The 22,394-nt window shown below is 36.8% G+C and overlaps 1 protein-coding gene across 2 annotated transcripts in view; it reads left to right on the forward strand.

The window, feature by feature from the left end:
- The window catches only part of GTF3C3 (general transcription factor IIIC subunit 3), a 36,693-nt gene extending 16,227 nt beyond the window's left edge, over positions 1-20,466 (forward strand). The window contains exons 11-18 of one of the 2 annotated variants that reach the window (XR_005719041.1): positions 2,111-2,313; positions 2,656-2,757; positions 3,619-3,754; positions 5,903-6,140; positions 6,690-6,765; positions 10,545-10,669; positions 17,364-17,516; positions 18,857-20,466. Coding sequence is in view for 1 of the 2 variants with exons in the window: in XM_040228882.1 (XP_040084816.1) it covers positions 2,111-2,313; positions 2,656-2,757; positions 3,619-3,754; positions 5,903-6,140; positions 6,690-6,880; positions 10,545-10,669; positions 17,364-17,516; positions 18,857-18,979 (1,271 nt within the window). In the remaining variant the exon portion in view is untranslated. Of the gene's footprint in view, positions 1-2,110; positions 2,314-2,655; positions 2,758-3,618; positions 3,755-5,902; positions 6,141-6,689; positions 6,881-10,544; positions 10,670-17,363; positions 17,517-18,856 lie in introns of both variants that reach the window. The other variant, XM_040228882.1, reaches the window with a different exon arrangement.
- The last annotated feature ends 1,928 nt before the right edge of the window (positions 20,467-22,394 follow it).

The raw sequence follows: 22,394 nt of genomic DNA on the forward strand, positions 1-22,394 counted from the left end.
TTTTAAAGTGATAAGTGAAAAATTATGAGAAATTCCATCATGGTAATTCACCCATATTTAGTAGTCTTCCTTCATTACCAGAGTTTAACCTGAAGATAGTGGTGAGGAGATATTTGAGAAATTTGAGATTTGAGAAAACAGTAGGACGCAAAATACCATCTTAGGAGATCAGTGCAGTGAGAAGGAAAGAAATGAAAGGGCCTGTGTTTGTAGGTGCTGTAGCTGTTTGGGTGGGAAGAAGAAATGCTTACTGGGAATTCATCATCAAATTGTAGGACTTAATGATTGATTGGCATAAAGTATGAGGAATAGGGCCCAATAACTTCACGTCTAAGGACTTATTCTGAGGAAGTAATTGAATGAGGTGAGGAGAGATTTTATATTGGAGATCACAAAACTCAGGAGCGTGGCAAGTAACAGAAGTGAATGAAGTAGGTAAGTGAGAGGCCCAGGGCAGGTTGGGAACTGGAGAGCCCCGTCTAAAGGGTACTGCTGTTTCTTGGCATGGCTGATGCAGCATGTGGAAATGAAGGGACTCAACTGTTGCCAAACCCAGATTTTCCAAAAGAATGCAGTAACTTGGATTTCTTAAAAAAATACCAACTTTTAAAGATGTAGACAGTTTACTGTTTTTAACAGTACTGTGGCCCAACAAAGTGTACCTGTGGGTTAAATTGGTCTCCCAGTTTGTGAACTCCAACTTATATACATGAAGATGTTTACTGTAGGGTTATTTATTAGAGTAAAAATTGAGGAATAACCTAAATGTCAAGCAGTATGGTTAAGTGTAAACTGTGGAAAATTCTGAAAGAGATGGGAATACCAGATCACCTGAACTGCCTCTTGAGAAACCTGTATGCAGGTCAGGAAGCAACAGTTAGAACTGGACATGGAACAACAGACTGGTTCCAAATAGGAAAAGGAGTACGTCAAGGCTGTATATTGTCACCCTGCTTATTTAACTTAGATGCAGAGTACATCATGAGAAACACTGGGCTGGAAGAAGCACAAGCTGGAATCAAGATTGCCAGGAGAAATATCAATAACCTCAGATATGCAGATGACACTACCCTTATGGCAGAAAGCGAAAAGGAACTAAAAAGCCTCTTGATTAAAGTGAAAGAGAAGAGTGGAAAAGTTGGCTTAAAGCTCAACATTCAGAAAACGAAGATCATGGTATCTGGTCCCATCACTTCGTGGGAAATAGATGGGGAAACAGTGGAAACAGTGTCAGACTTTATTTTGGGGGGCTCCAAAATCACTGCAGATGGTGACCACAGCCATGAAATTAAAATGACACTTACTCCTTGGAAGGAAAGTTATGACCAACCTAGATAGCATATTAAAAAGCAGAGACGTTACTTTGCCAACAAAGGTCCATCTAGTCAAGGCTATGGTTTTTTCAGTGGTCATGTATGGATGTGAGAGTTGGACTGTGAAGAAAGCTGAGCACCGAAGAGCTGATGCTTTTGAAATATGGTGTTGGAGAAGACTCTTGAGAGTCCCAAGGAGATCCAACCAGTCCATTCTAAAGGAGATCAGTCCTGGGTGTTCTTTGGAAGGACTGATGCTAAAGCTGAAACTCCAGTACTTTGGTCACCTCATGCGAAGAGTTGACTCATTGGAAAAAACTCTGATGCTGGCAGGGATTGGGGGCAGGAGGAAAAGGGGATGACAGAGGATGAGATGGCTGGATGGCATCACCGACTCGATGGACTTGAGTTTGAGTGAACTCCGGGAGTTGGTGATGGACAGGGAGGCTGGCGTGCTGCAGTTCATGGGGTCGCAAAGAGTCGGACATGACTGAGTGACTGAACTGAACTGATGGTTAAGGAAATGATAAATTTAATTGAATATTGTAACCAGTCAGAATGCCAGTGAAGGCACAGGGAAAGCCTAATGTAAGTAAATAAAGCAGAACGCCAAATTGTGTATTTATATAATGATCACATACTACTTACAGCATAGAGATTGGAAGGGATAGTTGTTTTAAAATACAGATATATGCATTAATCTCCTTGTTATAATTTTTATATTGCTGTAACATTTCTTTTAAAGTGGAGAAATAATTTTGGCCCTCTTACAAGTCTTTATTTTAACATCATTTTAGAATGCTTAAAGGCCTTAGGCTACATGGAGCGTGCTGCCGAAAGCTATAGCAAAGTGGTTGATCTGGCTCCTCTTCATTTGGATGCAAGAATTTCACTTTCCACCCTTCAGCAGCAGCTGGGTCGTCCCGAGAAAGCTCTGGAAGCCCTGGAACCAATGTATGATCCAGATACATTAGCACAAGATGCAAACGCAGCACAGCAGGTAAGCCATGCAATGTGGAAGTTTTTCTCCGTGGGCTATATTTTAGAATTTTCTTATATTTTAGAGACTTTAAGGACGTTTCTCCAGCTTATAACCAAGTTTAATTTTAGTGTATTACATTCAGTGTTTTTGAAAAATGGTTTTGAATCTTAAGTTACAACAACTTAACATTGTAATTATTAATGTAATTTATAGTTTTTAAAATGTTGGGTTTTAATTTTTGTGGGAGATCACAAAGCAGATGTTCTTAAGGTTTAGTTTCTAAGACATAGCTTTTCTGTGCAAGCCAAACAACTTGAAACAGAAGAATCTTGTCACACTATCCTATGCTTATTTCCTTAGGAACTGAAGTTACTGCTTCAACGTTCTACTCTGTTATTTTCACAAGGCAAAATGTATGGTTATGTGGATACCTTGCTTACCATGTTAGCCATGCTTTTAAAGGTAGGTAGTAATCTGTCTTTATGTTAGCCTTGTTGACTTTTTAAGTGTTTAGAATTTGGTTTAAACATAGATCATAACTATTTTGTAACTCCCTTTTACTCTTAAACTTTTTAAAGTCAGATAAAAGGCAGACAACCTAGAGATTAATGGTATGTAATTGAAAGTCTATATGAAAGTATAAACTTGACTACAGATTGTAAAATAAAATCTTTGCTAGTACATATTTAGAAAAATGAGAACCATCATGGTGTCCATTATTGGCCCTGTGGACACTACTGTGTGGCAATATTGTTTACTTTGCAAAGATGTTTTCTGGGTATGACATCCTTTCTGAGTCTGGCTTTTTACAGGGAGATAGTTAACTGTCTGTGGGAACTGTCTGTGGGTGTGTGTGAGATAAACATAATGTGAATGGCTTTCTTTTTCCTTACTAAGGTGGGTAGTGTGACTTGGATTCCTTTATTAAGGAAGAAATAAGTCTATTCATTCTCTTTTAGGTGTTCATATACACGATAATTGATGTTCTATTCCCCATACTAAAGAAGCTTTCAGACACATTTGTGATACTTGTTTCCCATAGATTTTCTTTAAAAAATTATGGACTAAAAATGTTTCCCTGGTGGCTCAGCGGTAGAGAACCCACCTGCAGTGCAGGAACCACAGGAGACATGCATTCGATCCCTGAATTGAAGATCCCTTGGAGGAGGGCATGGCAACCCACTCCAGTATTCTTGCCTGGAGAATCCCTATGGACAGAGGAGCCTGGTGGGCCAGTTCATTGGGTCACAGAGAGTTGGACACAACTGAAGCAACTTAGCATACACACACATGACTGAAAAATTTCAATTATCTTTAATTCAGGTAGCAATGAACAGAGCCCAAGTCTGTTTGATATCCAGTTCCAAATCTGGAGAGAGGCATCTCTACCTTATTAAAGTGTCAAGAGACAAAATATCAGACAACAATGACCAAGAGTCAGCAAATTGTGATGCAAAAGGTAATTACTTTCATTTGCTTTATTGTGTAAAACTTGGCTGAGTTGGGAAAAAAAAACTCATGAAGCAGCACATGACAGTAATCTTATTGAAAATTATATTTTCTAGTCTAGATCCCTTAGGAAAAATAAACTCATTTGGTGTTTTCAAAAAAGAAAGAAAGGTTGTATGTATATACTTCAGTGTAAGAAAATTTAAAAGCAGGTGTCTACTTAGATCCTTCTGTGAAAAAACTAAAAGAATCTTTTGATTTTGACTTTATAAGAATAAAACATACCCTATTTTAAGAAATTTGTGATGATTAGATAATACAGATTGCTTTATTTGTCTGGTTACTTCAACTGCATATGTTAAGCTCTTCTTTGATAAATGAATTTGTCTCTGTTAAATTCGTTTTTGACAAATGCAGCAACAGTCATAGAAATTCTGCAAATAAGTTGCTTTGGCCCAATCTCAAATATGCGACTTTAAAGCCATCTATTTTTAGCTGGAAAAGGATCAAGGATGTTGGGTGACATTATTACTCAGGAGAACTTTGGAAAAAGACCTAGGCTATAAACTAGAGTTACCAGTCTAGCAGAAAGTTATTTCATTGTTAATCATGTCCACAGATATTAATTCAACCATTGTTACTGACATGGCAGTGTGCAATGGACAAAGTTTTAGAATCCAGATGAGCTGAATCTCTGTTAAGCACAGTATAAGGACATAAGCAAGATATTGTGAGGGAAGAGAGTCAGAGGATAGGAATGTGGGCTCAGATGCTTGTAATCTAGCCTTAGAGCCCTGCTGTCTCTTGAGTTCATTGATTCTGTACTTAACCCAGTGTCTGCCCACATTATTTTGGACTATGTTTCCTCAAGTTATATTTTTCTCTATCTGATCCTGCCTGTTTCCTCTTTCCCTGTTAACTCATTTCTGGGCTATTGTTGGTTTTTCTTAAGCTCATAAGGTCTTTGTTTTGTTATTAATAGTTCTGTCATGATGAGGATCGCATTATACCAGTGCATCATGGTAGGGTTATCTCGGTCACTTGATGTTGCATGTGTCTTTGTACTGGGGCTCCCAAGGTGGCTCAGTGGTAAAGGGCCCGCCTGCCAGTGCAGGAGATGTGGGTTCAGTCCCGGGGTCAGGAAGACCCCCTGGAGAAAGAAGGGGCAACCCACTCCAGGATTCTTGTCTGGAGGATTCCATGAGCAGAGGAGCCTGGGGGGCCACAGTCTAGGGGGTTTGCAAAAGAACCAGACATGATTGAGCACACACGTACATCTTTGTACTGATTTTTCACCCAATATTTTCCCATGTTCTAGTCTCTTTGTACCTGTTATATTTAAGGAATGTGTCATATTCCATTGGATAGTGGTTTAATAATTTGTTTAATCATTCCCTTTTATTAAATTATTATATGGTTGCTTTTGATAATTTTCTTTTCTAGGTAATACCATTGTTTTTGTTTAGTCACTCAGTCGTGTCCAACTCTGTGACCCCATGGACTGCAGCATGCCAGGCCTCTCTGTCATTCACTGTCCCCTGGAGTTTCCTCAAACTCTTGTCCATTGAGTCGATGATGCCATCCAACTAAGTAATACCATAGTGATCATCTTTTTGCCTATAGGTTTATCTGTATTTCTGAGTAGTTATTTAGGATAGATTCTCAGAGAATTATTGAAGGTGATAAAAAAATTCTATGGCTTTTGGTATTTCTCATAGGCTGTAAAAGGAAGGCTTCTTATAGACAAATAAGGAAGAGAAGATTAAGTATGAATTTGAAATCCTTTGTTTAGTAAACATTTGAATTCCTTCTCAGTCATGGAAAGCACCATTGCTCTGCCCTGAAGGTACATATATCCAAGCAAGCACTGAAAAACACAAAGGATGTAGCTGGACTTTACCGAGGATGAATCAGAAGTGAGGATTACCTGGTACTGCAGATTGTTTCTTGGGTAGATCAGAGGGAGTCATGTTGAGGGAGTGAAAAGAAGCAGTCCCTCCTCGTTATTGTCAGAAGAATGTTGGCAAGAATTCAGTCGTCTAGGGCCATGGTTATTCAACTTAATTTAACTTTAAACTAGATCATGTTAATTTTCTTTGTGATACCGCTACTTCTGTAAATATAGTATCCTGACTGATCTTCATTGGTCTCATTTTAGCAATATTTGCTGTACTCACGAGTGTCTTGACAAAAGATGACTGGTGGAACCTCCTTTTGAAGGCTATATACTCCTTATGTGACCTATCCCGGTTCCAGGAGGCTGAGTTACTTGTTGATTCTTCATTGGAATACTGCTCATTTTATGAAGACAAGCCAAAACGCAAAGAGTTAGAATACTTTGGTCTGTCTGCTGCAATTCTGGACAAAAATTTCAGAAAGGCATACAACTATATCAGGTAATTTTCCAATAACTTATTTTAATTAGATTCTTTGATGAAGCATGAATATTTACTTTGACTTAATTTTACATGCTCAAGATTTAGTAAGCTGTGTAACTCTTGCTAACAGATTAATTCGGTTCATTGGTGGTCCTTGGAAGCAGTATAAGAGAGCATACACTCCCATAAGAGGTTTACTTAAACATTTGTGCCTCAGTCTCCCCATTTTTTATGGTAAAACAGGCATCATAATATTACCACCTCATAGGTTATTGTGAGAGTTAAATGAGTTGTCCAGTGTCTGATATACATTATTATTCAGTGTTCATTGTACTGCAGCTATGAGTGGGTTGGGAGAAGAGATAAAACTTAAACCTCTTGATTGCTTTTTTGATTTAAACGTTTGTTGAAAAGCAGAAACAAGATGGAGAAACACTACATACCCCTTATTGAGGGTGGTGAATTTCAACGTTGATAGGATAGCGCTGAAGGGTTTCAGTCTTAAAAATCAAGATGTTTTTTCTCTGTACACTATTTTTTACCCTCATTCTCTTTTTGCAATTTTAGAATAATGGTAATGGAAAATGTCAATAAACCGCAGCTCTGGAACATTTTCAATCAAGTTACCATGCATTCCCAAGAAGTACGACATCATCGCTTTTGTCTCCGTTTAATGCTGAAAAACCCAGATAATCATGCCCTGTGTGTCTTAAATGGACACAATGCATTTGTATCTGGTAGTTTTAAGCATGCACTTGGTGAGTGTCCTGGCACATGACTTTGTCTCCCTCTCTCTGCTTTGGTTTCTGTATCTCTGAAATGGAGATAACCTGGTAGATTATTGTGCAAATTAAATGACTTAATATAAAGTACTTAAAATAATGTCTAGTACATATAGTAAGTGGTTTTAAGTATTCACAGTAATTATAATAAATATTTATTTTTCTTGTGATGCTTTGGTTTCAAAAGGCTAAAGTAAGTCTTTAAAGTAGGTCTTTGAAGTAGAACTTTAAAGCATAACTTAGGCTTGTTTGTTCTCAAAATAATTTTCATTAGTTCTAGATGCTTTGCTAAATGATTTTAATTTGCTATAGTATAAAAAGGGACTTAAGATTCTTTGATAGTTTATTCCTTTAGGAGACGTCTTTCTTTTTTCTTGCATTGATTTTTTTTTTTTTACACATATGCATATATGTTCTTTTTCAAATTCTTTTCCCATTTAGATTATTACAGAATATTGAGTAGAGTTCCCTGTGCTATACAGTAGGTCCCTGTTGGCTATCTGTTTCAAGTGTACTAGTGTGTATGTCAATCCCAAATTCATGATTTATCCCCACCACCACCACCTTTCTGCCTTGGTAACCATGTTTGCTTTTAGAGTCTCTGAGTCTGTTTCTGTTTTGTAAATACATTCATTTATATCTTTTTTTTTTTTTGAGATATTGCATGTAGGTGATCTCATATGGTATTTGTCTTTGTCTGACTTACTTAGCTCAGTATGATAATCTCTAGGTCCACTCATGTTGTGGCAAATGGCATTATGTCATTCTTTTTAATGGCCGAGTAATATTCCATTGTGTATATGTACCAGCACTTTTTATCCATTCATCTGTCAGTGGACATTTAGGTTGCTACCAAATCTTGGCTATGTGAGTGTGTATGTACCTTTTCAAACTGTGTTTTGCTCTGGATATGTGCCCAGGAGTGGGATTGCTGGATCATCAGTTCAGTCCAGTCGCTCAGTCGTGTCCGACTCTTTGCGACCTCGTGAATTGTAGCACGCCAGGCCTCCCTGTCCATCACCAGCTCTTGGAGTTCACTCAGACTCACATCCATCGAGTCGGTGATGCCATCCAGCCATCTCATCCTTTGTCGTCCCCTTCTCCTCCTGCCCCCAATCCCTGCCAGTATCAGAGTCTTTTCCAATGAGTCAACCCTTCGCATGAGGTGGCCAAAGTACTGGAGTTTCAGCTTTAGCATCAGTCCTTCCAAAGAACACCCGGGGCTGATCTCCTTTAGAATGGACTGGTTGGATCTCCTTGCAGTCCAAGGGACTCTCAAGAGTCTTCTCCAACACCACAGTTCAAAAGCATCAATTCTTCAGTGCTCACCTTTCTTCACAGTCCAACTCTCACATCCATACATGACTACTGGAAAAACCATAGCCTTGACTAGACGGACCTTTGTTGGCAAAGTAATGTCTCTGCTTTTGAATATGCTGTCTAGGTAGGTCATAACTTTCCTTCCAAGGAGTAAGCGTCTTTTAATTTCATGGCTGTAATCACCATCTGCAGTGATTTTGGAGCCCCCAAAAATAAAGTCTGACACTGTTTCCACTGTTTCCCCATCTGTTTGCCTTGAAGTATTTGGAACAGATGCCATGATCTTCATTTTCTGAATGTTGCACTTTAAGCCAACTTTTCCACTCTCCTCTTTCACTGTCATCAAGAGGCTTTTTTATTCCTCTTCACTTTCTGCCATAAGGGTGGTGTCATCTGCGTATCTGAGGTTATTGATATTTCTCCTGGCAATCTTGATTCCAGCTTGTGCTTCTCCAGCCCAGCATTTCTCATGATGTACTCTGCATCTAAGTTAAATAAGCAGGGTGACAATATACAGCCTTGACGTACTCCTTTTCCTATTTGGAACCAGTCTGTTGTTCCATGTCCAGTTCTAACTGTTGCTTCCTGACCTACATATAGGTTTCTCAAGAGGCCAGTCAGGTGGTCTGGTAGTCCCATCTCTTTCAGAATTTCCAGCAGTTTATTGTGATCTACACAGTCAAAGGCTTTTGCATAGGCAATAAAGCAGAAATAGATGTTTTTCTGGAACTCTTTGCTTTTTCCATGATCCAGTGAATGTTGGCAATTTGCTCTCTGGTTCCTCTGCTTTTTCTAAAACCAACTTGAATACCTGGAAGTTCATGGTTCATGTATTGCTGAAGCCTGGCTTGGAGAATTTTGAGCATTACTTTACTAGTGTGTGAGATGAGAGCAATTGTGCAGTAGTTTGAGCATTCTTTGGCATTGCCTTTCTTTGGGATTGGAATGAAAACTGACCTTTTCCAGTCCTGTGGCCACTGCTGAGTTTTCCAAATGTGCTGGTATATTGAGTGCAGCACTTTCACAGCATCATATATGGTAGTTCTATTTTCAGTTTTCTTAAGGAACCTCCATACTGTTCTTCATAGTGGCTGAACAAGTGTAATTCCTACCAACAGTGAAGGGGAGTTCCCTTTTCTGCACAGCATCTTCAGCATTTATAGTTTGTAGACTTTTTGATGATGGCCATTCTGATTAGAGTGAGACAAGTCTTTATAATTCTTATTAATAATTAAACAGAGGGAAAATTCATTAACCATTTATAGGAAATTTCTGTAATAAGGAACCAGGAGCAAGCAAGTAGAAAAATACTTAACCAAAAGTTTAAACTTAAAATGAGGCATGTATCTCCTGCTGCTGGCAATAAAATATATTGCCAGATTCACTTCTGAGTATACTGTGATTTTGGCTGTTTAATGATTTAATGTTTCTTGTGTATGGTTGCTGTTTTTATAGTTGTTCAGTAATCTTGAACATCAGATGTTGAAACTTTTCTTTGCTGTGTATACTTTCTTGGAATTATTAGTTTAATATTAAGAAAACTATATATAAAAGAGATTAGAATAGAAAGTCCAAATGGCAGTCTACCATTTGTGCTGCTAAGGAGACTTTACAGTGCTGTTTCTTCTGGAATAGAAGTTTTCTTATCTATATGATAAATTATAGATCATTCCTTTACAAGAAAAATTTGCTAAAATTCCTCTCTCATACAGTTAGACTTTTGACATGAGATAATTTTTTAGAGTATATGGAATTCATAAAACCCTGAATTTTTATCTTGTTACTAGATACATTTAGCTCTTCTCAGGAAAAACAGTTGCTATGTTTGAGACAATAATACCCATAAACTTAAAAAACAAAAACTATTTTTCTCACCTCCATGATCTATCACATTAACATCTATAAGACAGGCCTCAGTTAATTTAATGAAAGAATTCACCAACAGACACATTCCCCCATTACTTTTTTAAAAGATTTGAGATCGTAAAATAGATTTATGATCACAGTTATTCAATTGTTTATTTTTGAAGTACTACTCTACTTGGAAATGTCAAACTGTACCTTTAAAAGTTACTTTTGTAGTCAGTTTTGATCGTCATGGTCAAATTACATTGATGGGTAAATCCTTCTCTTTTTGTTACATGTTGTATATTTTAAATTTCCTATTAATATGCATCTGGTTGATATTTTGGAATATAACCTTTGTATTTGTTAAAGTGATAGTAATGTTTGTTTACCTTAAACTATTTTTGAGTAAGTGTTGCAGAAATAAGGAATTGTGTTTTTGTCCTGTCATCTAACATCACTGCTCATTTTTCAGGACAGTATGTGCAGGCCTTTCGCACCCATCCCCAGGAACCTCTCTATAACCTCTGTATAGGCCTAACCTTTATTCACATGGCATCCCAGAAGTATGTATTAAAGAGACATGCTCTTATTGTACAGGTAATTCATTTGGATTCCTCATTACTTGATTTTATGTTCTTTAAAAATGAATATACTTAATGCTTTTATTACCCTGCTTCAAAAGTAGTATCTGGAGGCAACAAATAGTAGAATAACAGAGGCAGAAGATAGGATTAGTGAAATAGAAGATAGAATGGTAGAAATAAATGAATCAGAGAGGAATAAAGAAAAACGAATTAAAAGAAATGAGGACAATCTCAGAGACCTCCAGAACAATATGAAACGCTCCAACATTCGAATTATAGGAGTCCCAGAAGAAGAAGACAAAAAGAAAGACCATGAGAAAATACTTGAGGAGATAATAGTTGAAAACTTCCCTAAAATGGGGAAGGAAATAACCACCCAAGTTCAAGAAACCCAGAGAGTCCCAAACAGGATGAACCCAAGGCAAAACACCCCAAGACACATATTAATCAAATTAACAAAGATCAAACACAAAGAACAAATATTAAAAGCAGCAAGGGAAAAACAACAAATAACACACAAAGGGATTCCCATAAGGATAACAGCTGATCTTTCAGTAGAAACTCTTCAGGCCAGGAGGGAATGGCAAGTCATATATAAAGTGATGAAAGAAAATAACCTACAGCCCAGATTACTGTACCCAGCAAGGATATCATTCAAATATGAAGGAGAAATCAAAAGCTTTACAGACAAGCAAAAGCTGAGAGAATTCAGCACCACCAAACCAGCTCTCCAACAAATGCTAAAGGATATTATTCTCTAGACAGGAAACACAAAAAGGGTGTATAAACCCGAACCCCAAACAATAAAGTAAATGGCAGTGGGACCATACTTATCAATAATTACCTTAAACATAAATGGGTTGAATGCCCCAACCAAAAGACAAAGACTGGCTGAATGGATGCAAAAACAAGACCCCTATATATGTTGTCTACAAGAGACCCACCTCAAAACAGGGGACACACACGGACTAAAAGTGAAGGGCTGGAAAAAGGTATTCCATGCAAATAGAGACCAAAAGAAAGCAGGAGTAGCAACATTTGTATCAGATAAATTAGACTTTAAAACAAAGGCTGTGAAAAGAGACAAGGACACAACATAATGATCAAAGGATCAATCCAAGAAGATTAATATATACGCACCCAATACAGGAGCACCACAATATGTAAGACAAATGCTAACAAGTATGAAGGGGGAAATTAACAATAAGACAATAATAGTGGGAGACTTTAATACCCCACTCACACGTATGGCTAGATCAACTAAACAGAAAATTAACAAAGAAACACAAACTTTAAATGATACATTAGACCAGTTAGACCGAATTGATATCTATGTGACATTTCACCCCAAAACAATGAATTTCACCTTTTTCTTAAGTGCTCATGGAACCTTCTCCAGGATAGATACATCCTGGGCCATAAATCTAGCCTTGATAAATTAAAAAAAATATAGAAATCATTCCAAGCATCTTTTCTGACCATAATGCAGTAAGATTAGATATCAATTACAGGAGAAAAACTATTAAAAATTCCAGCATACGGAGGCTGAACAACACGCTTCTGAATAACCAACAAATCACAGAAGAAATCAAAAAAGAAGTCAAAATATGCATAGAAATGAATGAAAATGAAAACACAACAACCCCAAACCTGTGGGACACTATAAAAGCAGTGCTAAGGGGAAAGTTCATAGCAGTAGAGGCACACCTCAAGAAGCAAGAAAAAAGTCAAATAAATAACCTAACTCTGTACCTAAAGCAACTAGAAAAAGAAGAAATGGAGAACCCCAGGGTTAGTAGAAAGAAAGAAATCTTAAAAAATAGGGCAGAAATAAAAGCAAAAGAAACAAAAGAGATCATAGCAAGAATCAACAAAGCCAAAAGCTGGTTCTTTAAAAGGATAAATAAAATTGACAAACCATTAGCCAAACTCATCAAGAAACAGAGAAAAATCAAATCAATAAAATTAGAAATGAAAATGGAGAGATCACAACAGACAACACAGAAATACAAAGGATCATAGGAGACTACTATCAGCAATTATATGCCAGTAAAATGGACAACTTGGAAGAAATGGACAAATTCTTAGAAAAGTACAACTTCCCAAAACTGAACCAGGAAGAAATAGAAAATCTTAACAGACCCATCACAAGCACAGAAATTGAAACTGTAATCAGAAATCTTCCAGCAAACAAAAGCCCAGGTCCAGACGGCTTCACAGCTGAATTCTACCAAAAATTTAGAGAAGAGCTAACACCTATCCTATTCAAACTCTTCCAGAAAATTGCAGAGGAAGGTAAACTTCCAAACTCATTCTATGAGGCCACCATCACCCTAATACCAAAACCTGACAAAGATGCCACAAAAAAAGAAAACTACAGGCCAATATCACTGATGAACATAGATGCAAAAATCCTTGACAAAATTCTGGCAATCAGAATCCAACAACACATTAAAAAGATCATACATCATGACCAAGTGGCCTTTATCCCAGGGATGCAAGGATTCTTCAATATCTGCAAATCAGTCAGTGTAATTCACCACATTAACAAATTGAGAAATAAAAGCCATATGATTATCTCAATAGATGCAGAGAAAGCCTTTGACAAAATTCAACATCCATTTATGATAAAAACGCTCCAGAAAGCAGGAATAGAAGGAACATACCTCAGCATAATAAAAGCTATATATGACAAACCCACAGCAAACAGTATCCTCAATGGTGAAAAATTGAAAGCATTTCCCCTAAAGTCAGGAACAAGACAAGGGTGCCCACTTTCACCACTACTATTCAACATAGTTCTGGAAGCTTTGTCCACAGCAATCAGAGCAGAAAAAGAAATAAAAGGAATCCAAATTGGAAAAGAAGTAAAACTCTCACTGTTTGCAGATGACATGATCCTCTACATAAAAAATCCTAAAGACTCCACCAGAAAATTACTACAGCTAATCAATGAATATAGTAAAGTTGCAGGATATAAAATCAACACACAGAAATCCCTTGCAATCCTATACACTAATAATGAGAAAGTAGAAAAAGAAGTTAAGGAAACAATTCAATTCACCGTTGCAATGAAAAGAATAAAATAATTAAGAATATATCTACCTAAAGAAACTAAAGACCTATATATAGAAAATTATAAAACACTGATGAAGAAATCAAAGAGGACACTAATACATGGAGAAATATACCATGTTCATGGATCAGAAGAATCAATATAGTGAAAATGAGTATACTACCCAAAGCAATCTACAGATTCAGTGCAATCCCTATCAAGCTACCAGCGGTATTTTCCACAGAGCTAGAACAAATAATTTCACAATTTGTATGGAAATACATAAAACCTTGAATAGCCAAAGCAATCTTGAGAAAGAAGAATGGAAGTGGAGGAATCAACCTGCCTGACTTCAGGCTCTATTACAAAGCCACAGTCATCAAGACAGTATGGTACTGGCACAAAGACAGAAATATAGATCAATGGAACAAAATAGAAAGCCCAGAGATAAATCCACACACCTATGGACACCTTATCTTCGACAAAGGAGGCAATAATATACAATGGATGAAAGACAATCTCTTTAACAAGTGTTGCTGGGAAAACTGATCAACCAGTTGTAAAACAATGAAACTAGATCACTTTCTAACACCATGCACAAAAATAAACTCAAAATGGATTAAAGATCTAAACGTAAGACCAGAAACTATAAAACTCCTAGAGGAGAACATAGACAAAACACTCTCCGACATAATCACAGCAGGATCCTCTATGATCCACCTCCCAGAATACCGGAAATAAAAGCAAAAATAAACAAATGGGATCTAATTAAAATTAAAAGCTTCTGCACAACAAAGGAAACTATAAGCAAGGTGAAAAGACAGCCTTCCGAATGGGAGGAAATAATAGCAAATGAAGCAACTGACAAACAACTAATCTCAAAAATATACAAGCAACTTATGCAGCTCAATTCCAGAAAAATAAATGACCCAATCAAAAAATGGGCCAAAGAACTAAATAGACATTTCTCTAAAGAAGACATACAGATGGCTAACAAACACATGAAAAGATGCTCATGCTCATTATCAGAGAAATGCAAATCAGGACCACAATGAGGTACCATTTCACGCCAGTCAGAATGGCTGCGATCCAAAAGTCTACAAGCAATAAATGCTGCAGAGGGTGTGGAGAAAAGGGAACCTCTTACACTGTTGGTGGGAATGCAAACTAGTACAGCCACTATGGAGAACAGTGTGGAGATTCCTTAAAAAACTGGAAATAGAACTGCCTTATGACCCAGCAATCCCACTGCTGGTCATACACACCAAGGAAACCAGAATTGAAAGAGACACATGTACCCCAGTGTTCATCGCAGCACTGTTTATAATAGCCAGGACATGGAAGCAACCTAGATGTCCATCAGCAGATGAATGGATAAGAAAGCTGTGATACATATACACAATGGAGTATTACTCAGCCATTAAAAAGAATACATCTGAATCAGTTCTAATGAGGTGGATGAAACTGGAACTTATTATACAGAGTGAAATAAGCCAGAAAGAAAAACACCAATACAGTATACTAATGCATATATATGGAATTTAGAAAGATTTAGAAAGATGGTAACAATAACCCGGTATGCAAGACAGCAAAAGAGACATAGATGTATAGAACAGACTTTTGGACTCTGTGGGAGAGGGAGAGGGTGGGATGATTTGGGAGAATGGCATTGAAACATGTATACTATCGTGTAAACGAACTGCCAGTCTAGGTTCGATACATGATACAGGATGCTTGGGGCTGGTGCACTGGGATGACTCAGAGAGATGATATGGGGAGGGTGGTGGGAGTGGGGTTCAGGGTTGAGAACTCATGCACACCCGTGGCGGATTCATGTCAGTGTATGGCAAAACCAATACAGTATTGTAAAAAAAAATAAATAAATAGAAAAATAAAACCCCTCAACATTAAAAAAAAAAAGTAGTATCTGGTTAGTGCACTTGTTGGGAGTATCCATTCCTGTGTTGAGCACTCATGGATCAACATATAGGAGTACTCCTGGCCAAGAGTTACACAGCCAGATCAGAAGAGAAGGCTCAGGCAGAATCTTAGGGAATCCTGTGCAGGCTTTCTTGTATTCTGGAGCCTCAGAGGCTTCCAATCTTCCAGGTCCTAAAGAGTTTTTAAATTAGTTTTTAAAAATAATATAGACATACAATAATGTTTGGATACGGGCTTGTGTGACTGTTTCCTTACGTCATCACCACAGATTGCTCTTTTAAAGTCTTAGTTCATAAAGCAATTTGTGCTACCTTTTTGTTTTCTTGTTTACCTTCTTAACATAGCGTGTCTCCTCTGGTGAAAATATAAACTCCAGGAGATCAGAGATCTGGTCTGTCTCATTCAACACTGTATCCTCAAAACTTTTGCTTTTATTTCAGTTTTTATGTTTGATGCATGTATATACCTGTTTTTTAAGTAATTAGGGAAGGAAAGTAAATGTTCTTTCTTAGATATTTGTCTTTGAATTTCTCATTTTTAAACACATAGATTTGATTCTTCTGAGATTAATAGCTTGTCTGCTATTACTTAACAGAGAACCATGTTTTTCAGTAGAAGTCATATTCATGTACTCAAATGGATTCATTTATCATGCAGAAAATATGACTTGTTTATTGAGCATACTTTTTATTCCTAGAATGCATTAATTCTAACAAATTCCTTAATTTTTATTATTTATTAATTTATGAAGAAAAATTCATGACCATTTTTTACATACCAGATCACCCAGGAAATAACTGCATTTTATTTTTTATAGATACAAATTTGTTGATTTAATTCTCAGGTAATATATTTGCTTGATTGCTTATGTCAGTTACTTGCATCTTGCAATTTGTAGCTTTCTGTGCATAGTAGAACTTGAAGTTGCATTGAAGGGGAAAGTGAATACAGGAAGAAGTGAAGAAGCAAGTTGCTTTTTTGGATGCTGTGACACACAGGGAGCCTGCTTCATTATAGCTATGCTCTGAAATAATCAGTTTCTCCATAAAGCTATTGAGTCAGAAGCTTTCAGAGGGGAAAAAAGAAAATCAAGTTTTTTAACATTAAGAAGTTACTAAGGCTCTGAGAGGTATATAAAAGGTACCATTTAACCAGAAAGGTCAGATACACTCAAATGAGTTTGCTCCTGAGGATGCAACTTTCTAAATTATCATCATAAGAGCTTGGAATTTATATTTTGGTCAAGCTTTTAGACATGTATCTCAAACGTAAAATTTTACTAGCCTCTAATGCCACAAAAACCAACTTGAAACCATAAAAATATATATTCTCTGTTTTAGATTATGGGTCTTTGATAGCTAGTTGTAACATTTGGCTTTATTTTCTGTGAATTTTTTTTTCTTTAGTTTAAAAAAAATACCTCCTTTACACCTTCAGAAGAAATCTGAACTATATTATATGACACTGTACCACAGACATATATTCTTTTAGGGTGAGACTATCTTTAAAAAAAAAATTGGGGGACTCCCTGGTGGTCCATTGGTTAAGACTCCACACTTCTAATGTAGTGGATGTGGGTTCAATCCCTGATTGGGGAACTAAGATCCCACATGCTGCACAGCATAGCCAAAAAATAGAAAATTGCATTCCTGCCCCTGCACTTGCTTGTCAAATGATTGAACTATTGAATTATTATCTTTCTCTTTGGTAGGGCTTTTCCTTTCTTAATCGATACCTCAGTTTACGTGGGCCTTGCCAGGAGACATTCTACAACTTGGGCCGTGCCCTTCACCAACTGGGGCTGCAACATCTTGCAATCCACTATTATCAGAAGGCCCTGGAGCTCCCTCCACTTGTGGTAGAGGTACTGTATGATTTACTTTGAAAAACTGAGGAGACACTTCATCTATCAATAAGTTGCAGTTAGCTCAGTATTGTGGTCCAGACAGTGAAATTAATCATAGCTTATATATTAAAAATGTATTCTCCCCTTATTGAATGTTCGGCAACAAGTCACCTACTGACCTAGGCGACCATGTGGACACACGTGACTTGTGGTTATGACCATTTCAGTTATCCTGAGATAGCCGCTGTGGTTTACAGGTGTGAGCTGGTACACAGGAACCTGAGTATTGAGTTCTGTAGCCATTATTCATTTTCAAGTTCAAAAGTGTAGCTAACATACTTCTTTAAAGAGATTAAAGATCAGTATAAACGTAGTTTTAAGTTAATGTAATATAGGGTGAAGTGTTGCTAATACTATGATAATCTGTGTTTAAAGCCTAATTTCTGAAGGAAAGTATGTTATCATTGTTCAGTTTTAAAAGTTGCACTCATAATCCCACATTCTCTCACAACTCTCTTCTATTACCCTTGTTCAACTTTAGTCATTAGGCAAATGAATACCTACTCTTATAGTTCTCCTGATGAAATACATATACTTTTGTGTTCTTAACTTCATAAATAATTTATATATTGCTCCTTAAGCTTTATAGGGCAACATTTTTCATTGGTGCAGATGTTCTTAGTTGACTCCAAAATTTTGTGTGGAGAAGAATAGGAACATAGATTTAATCCACTCCATTGAGGTCATTGGTTGGATTATTTAAGTAGGAAAAAAAAAAGTAATAACACCCATAAGGTAGTCATTATAATCAATTTGGTGTATGCCCTCCTAGACCTATTTTTATATGCCTTTCTATTATATAGTACAGATATTTTTTTTCCTCATCTGGTCATTTGTGTTATTTTTTTCCTACATGTAGAAGTTTTACATTTTTTATGAAGTCATATCAGTCTTTCTAGCTCCTACCTTTGGTATTTATTATACTTAAAAGGGCTTTTCCTACCAAGGTTATATTATTATTCAACTGTATTTTTTCCTCTATGGTTTCATTTTTTTTACTCTTAAATCCTCATTCATCTGGTGTTTATTCTGCTATGTCTTGTGAATGAAACTTTTTTTCTTTAACTTATTGGTTAGACATTTAAAAATATTTGATGAAACAGTTACTATAACAATTAACTGAAGTCAGCATTACCTGATAAAAATGTATATTAAAGGTATATGCCTAGTTTTATAAATTTTTTCAGTAATATGAATTTTAATAGTTTTTTGAACACTTAACAAAAGCTGTTTAGTTGCCATAAAATTGTCCAGGTTGTCAGTTTGAAATATACTCATCTTTGTATTTTCCCCTCTAGGGTATAGAAATTGACCAGATAGACTTGCGAAGAGATATTGCCTACAACTTGTCTCTCATATATCAGAACAGCGGGAATACTGGAATGGCTCAGAAACTTTTATTTACTTACTGTTCTATATAAAGCCCCTCAGCTGGGGAAGGAGCTTGGGCAGCTGCTGTGCACGGACCAATATTTTCTGTCTCAGGGCTTACTATTAACCCCAAGATGGACATAAATTCACGATTATCTGTGTTTCATTTTTAATATATGATAATTATCTTTTGATAGATTTGCAAAAGTATCACTCCTACAAGAATTTTATATTGTTCTGTCATTTTCCTTTACCAGTTTTTTGTAAGTTGTCCCCAAAACTGAAGTGGACATTAGTAGCCATTGAACCAGCATTGAGTTGAATACACTACTTTTTTTCCACACCATTTATTCATTTGTGTATGTAATACTACATATTAAACACCTGCTGTATATCAGGCACTGTATTAGTTGTGTTTGGAATACAGTAGTAAGAGAGATGTTACCTCTCAATACAGTTCTTTAAATACAGACCTTGAGCATATGTTTATTTGAAAGAAATATTTGCTACATATGTATTTCTACATACATCATTGTTGTCAGTCATCCATTTCTTAGTGCCCTGTTATTATCACCAGTAGTCTTTGAGATATACAGAAAAGGAGGTTGCTAAAGGAAAGACAAATTGGGACTCTGATGTCAGCACAATTATGTAATTCACTTTGCTCCTTGGAAAATTGTTTTAAATGGTTATGTGGTAGGAAGACAAGTAATTGAGGTAATCTTTTATTTTTCACCTGCATGTATCTTAGCTATATAAAGACAGGCCTGGGAGGCTGGACTTAATTCATAGCAACCTATTGTGATGCAAATTTTTTTAAAAAATGCATTTTCAGTGTTTGGCTTTCTGGCCAAAAGAAAAAAAGAGAACTAGATTCAGTAACATGACCTAGTTTCCATTTTAAGATCACTAGGAATGTAGGAAGACTAGGGAATTTTATGTATGAAATAAAGTATTGCTGATGAAAAGACCCTGATGCTGGGAAAGATTGAGGGCAGGAGGAGAAGGGGACGACAGAGGATGAGATGGTTGGATGGCATCACCGACTCAATGGACATGGGTTTGGGTGGACTGCAGGAGTTGGTGATGGATAGGGAGGCCTGGCATGCTGCGGTTCATGGGGTCACAAAAAGTTGGACACGACTGAGCGACTGAACTGAACTGATGAAGTAGAAGCAGATTAAAAGCCTTTTACTTATCTCAAATATTGTATATTATTGGATCTAAGATAATAGTATTTGTTAGACATACTGTTGGTTTAATAATAGCCTTTTAGAGTTTCTTTGTAGGAGGAAACATGCTATAGTAAATGTCCATGTGGATTTTAAGTCCCAGTCCAATTGTGGCTGGAAAACAAGTATGAGACTTAGGATGAAAGTAGTACAGGGGACTTTAAGAATTCTTACCACTATTTACACTGTATATATAATTTTGTAGTTGAGAAGCAGAATTTGTATGTAATAAGTAAATGTACGATACTCTGTGTGTGTGTGTGTATATTTATAGAATTTAAATAAACTTTATTTTTATAATTAAAGTTGTTTCATATGTTTATATATATTTGTTTTATTTCATGCCATTTGCAGATAATTATAAAGCTGACTGTGATAGAGTGCTCAGATAGATTAATGACTTGGAATCCTTGTGGAGTTGAGTACTCTGCATTCAGAGTTTCTTTCTTGAATTAAACTCACTGTGCTGTAACTCCAGGATCTGCTGAATAGCCTTGGAAGACACAGTAAATCTCACTAGTAGTCGTATAAGGGGGAAAAAAGCTGATAATTGGATGAGTTTGTTTATCATTTAAGACTGTAACTACCATTTGCTGAGTGTTTTCACTATGCTACTGTGTTTTAAGTATGGTGCAGAATATTTTAGATACCTTAACTCTGATTCTCTCAGAGAATCACCTGTAAGGTAGATGTTATTGTTGTAGTTATTATCATCCCTGGTGTGCTGCGGTTCATGGGGTTGCAAAGAGTCGGACAGAACTGAGCGACTGAACTGAACTGATTATCATCCCACTTTTATTTAAAGAGATTAAATAGCATGCTGAAGATCACTAGCAAGCTACTCCTTTCTCAGAGATGTTCCTTTCGAGGAACGCACTTCCTGCAGTTCAGAGTAACAACATAAAAAGTGAACATAAGTTTACTTTAGAAAGAAAAAGGAGATGGGCAGTTATTTTTTCTATCTTTCAGGGCTTCTTTTTTTTTTTAATTAAAGGTTTTTGTTTTCTTTTTCTTTTTTTATTTCAATATTTATTTATAATGTTGTGTTTGTTTCAAGTGTATAGAAAAGTGATTCAGTTATACATGTATTTATTCTTCTTCAGATTCTTTTCCCAATAGGTTATTATAGAATATGGAGTAGAGTTTGCTGTATCATACAGTAGGTCCTTGTTGACTCTCTGTCTTATATATTGTTCAGTTGCCAAGTCGTGTCCAACTCTTTGTAACCCCATGATTGCAGCATGCCAGGCTGCCCTGTTCCTCAGTATCTCCCAAAGTTTGCCCAAGTTTGTGTCCATTGAGTTCGTGATGCTATCCAACCTCTCATCCTCTGCTGCCCTTTCTACTCCTTTTGCCTTCAGTCTTTCCCAGCATCAAGTTCTTTTCCAGTGAGTCAGCTTTTTCCATCAGGTGGCCAGAGTATTGGAGCTTCAGCTTGGGCATTAGTCCTTCCAGTGAGTATTCAGGGTTGATTTCCTTTAGGATTGACTGGTTTGATCTCCTTGCTGTCCAAGGGACTCTCAAGAGTCTTCTCCAGCACCACAATTCAAAGCATTAACTCTTTGGCACTCAGCCTTCTTTATGGTTCAGCTCTCACATCCATACATGACTACTGGAAAAACCATAGCTTTGACTAGATGGACCTCTGTTGGAAAAGTAATATCTCTGGTTTATAATATGCTGGCTAGGTTGGTCATAGCTTTCCTTTCAAAAGAGCAAATGTCTTCTAATTTTATGACTGCAGTCACCATCCACTATTGAGTTTCAAGCCAGCTTTTTCACTCTCCCCTTTCACCCTTGGCACAAAGCTCTTTAATTCCTCTTCACTTTCTGCCATTAGAATGTAACCATCTGCATATCTGAGGTTGTTGGTATTTCTCCTGGCAATCTTGATTCCAGCTTGTAATTCATCCAACCTGGCATTTCACATGATGTACTCTGCATATAAATTAAATAAACAGGGTGACAATATATAGCCTTGTACTCCTTTCCCAGTTTTGAACCAGTCAGTTGTTCCATGTCTGGTACTGTTGTTTCTTGACCCACATACAGGTTTCTCAGGAGACAGGTAAGATGGTCTGGTATTCCCATCTCTTTAAGAATTTTCCAGTTTGTTGTGATCCACACAGTCGAAGGCTTTTACATAGTGAAGCAGAAGTAGATGTTTTTCTGGAATTCCCTTGCTTTCTCTATGATTCAGCCAGTTTTGGCAATTTGATCTCTGATTCCTCTG

This window comes from Oryx dammah, unplaced genomic scaffold (assembly GCF_014754425.2).
Source record: "Oryx dammah isolate SB20612 unplaced genomic scaffold, SCBI_Odam_1.1 HiC_scaffold_27, whole genome shotgun sequence".
Classification (NCBI taxonomy): Eukaryota; Metazoa; Chordata; class Mammalia; order Artiodactyla; family Bovidae; genus Oryx; species Oryx dammah.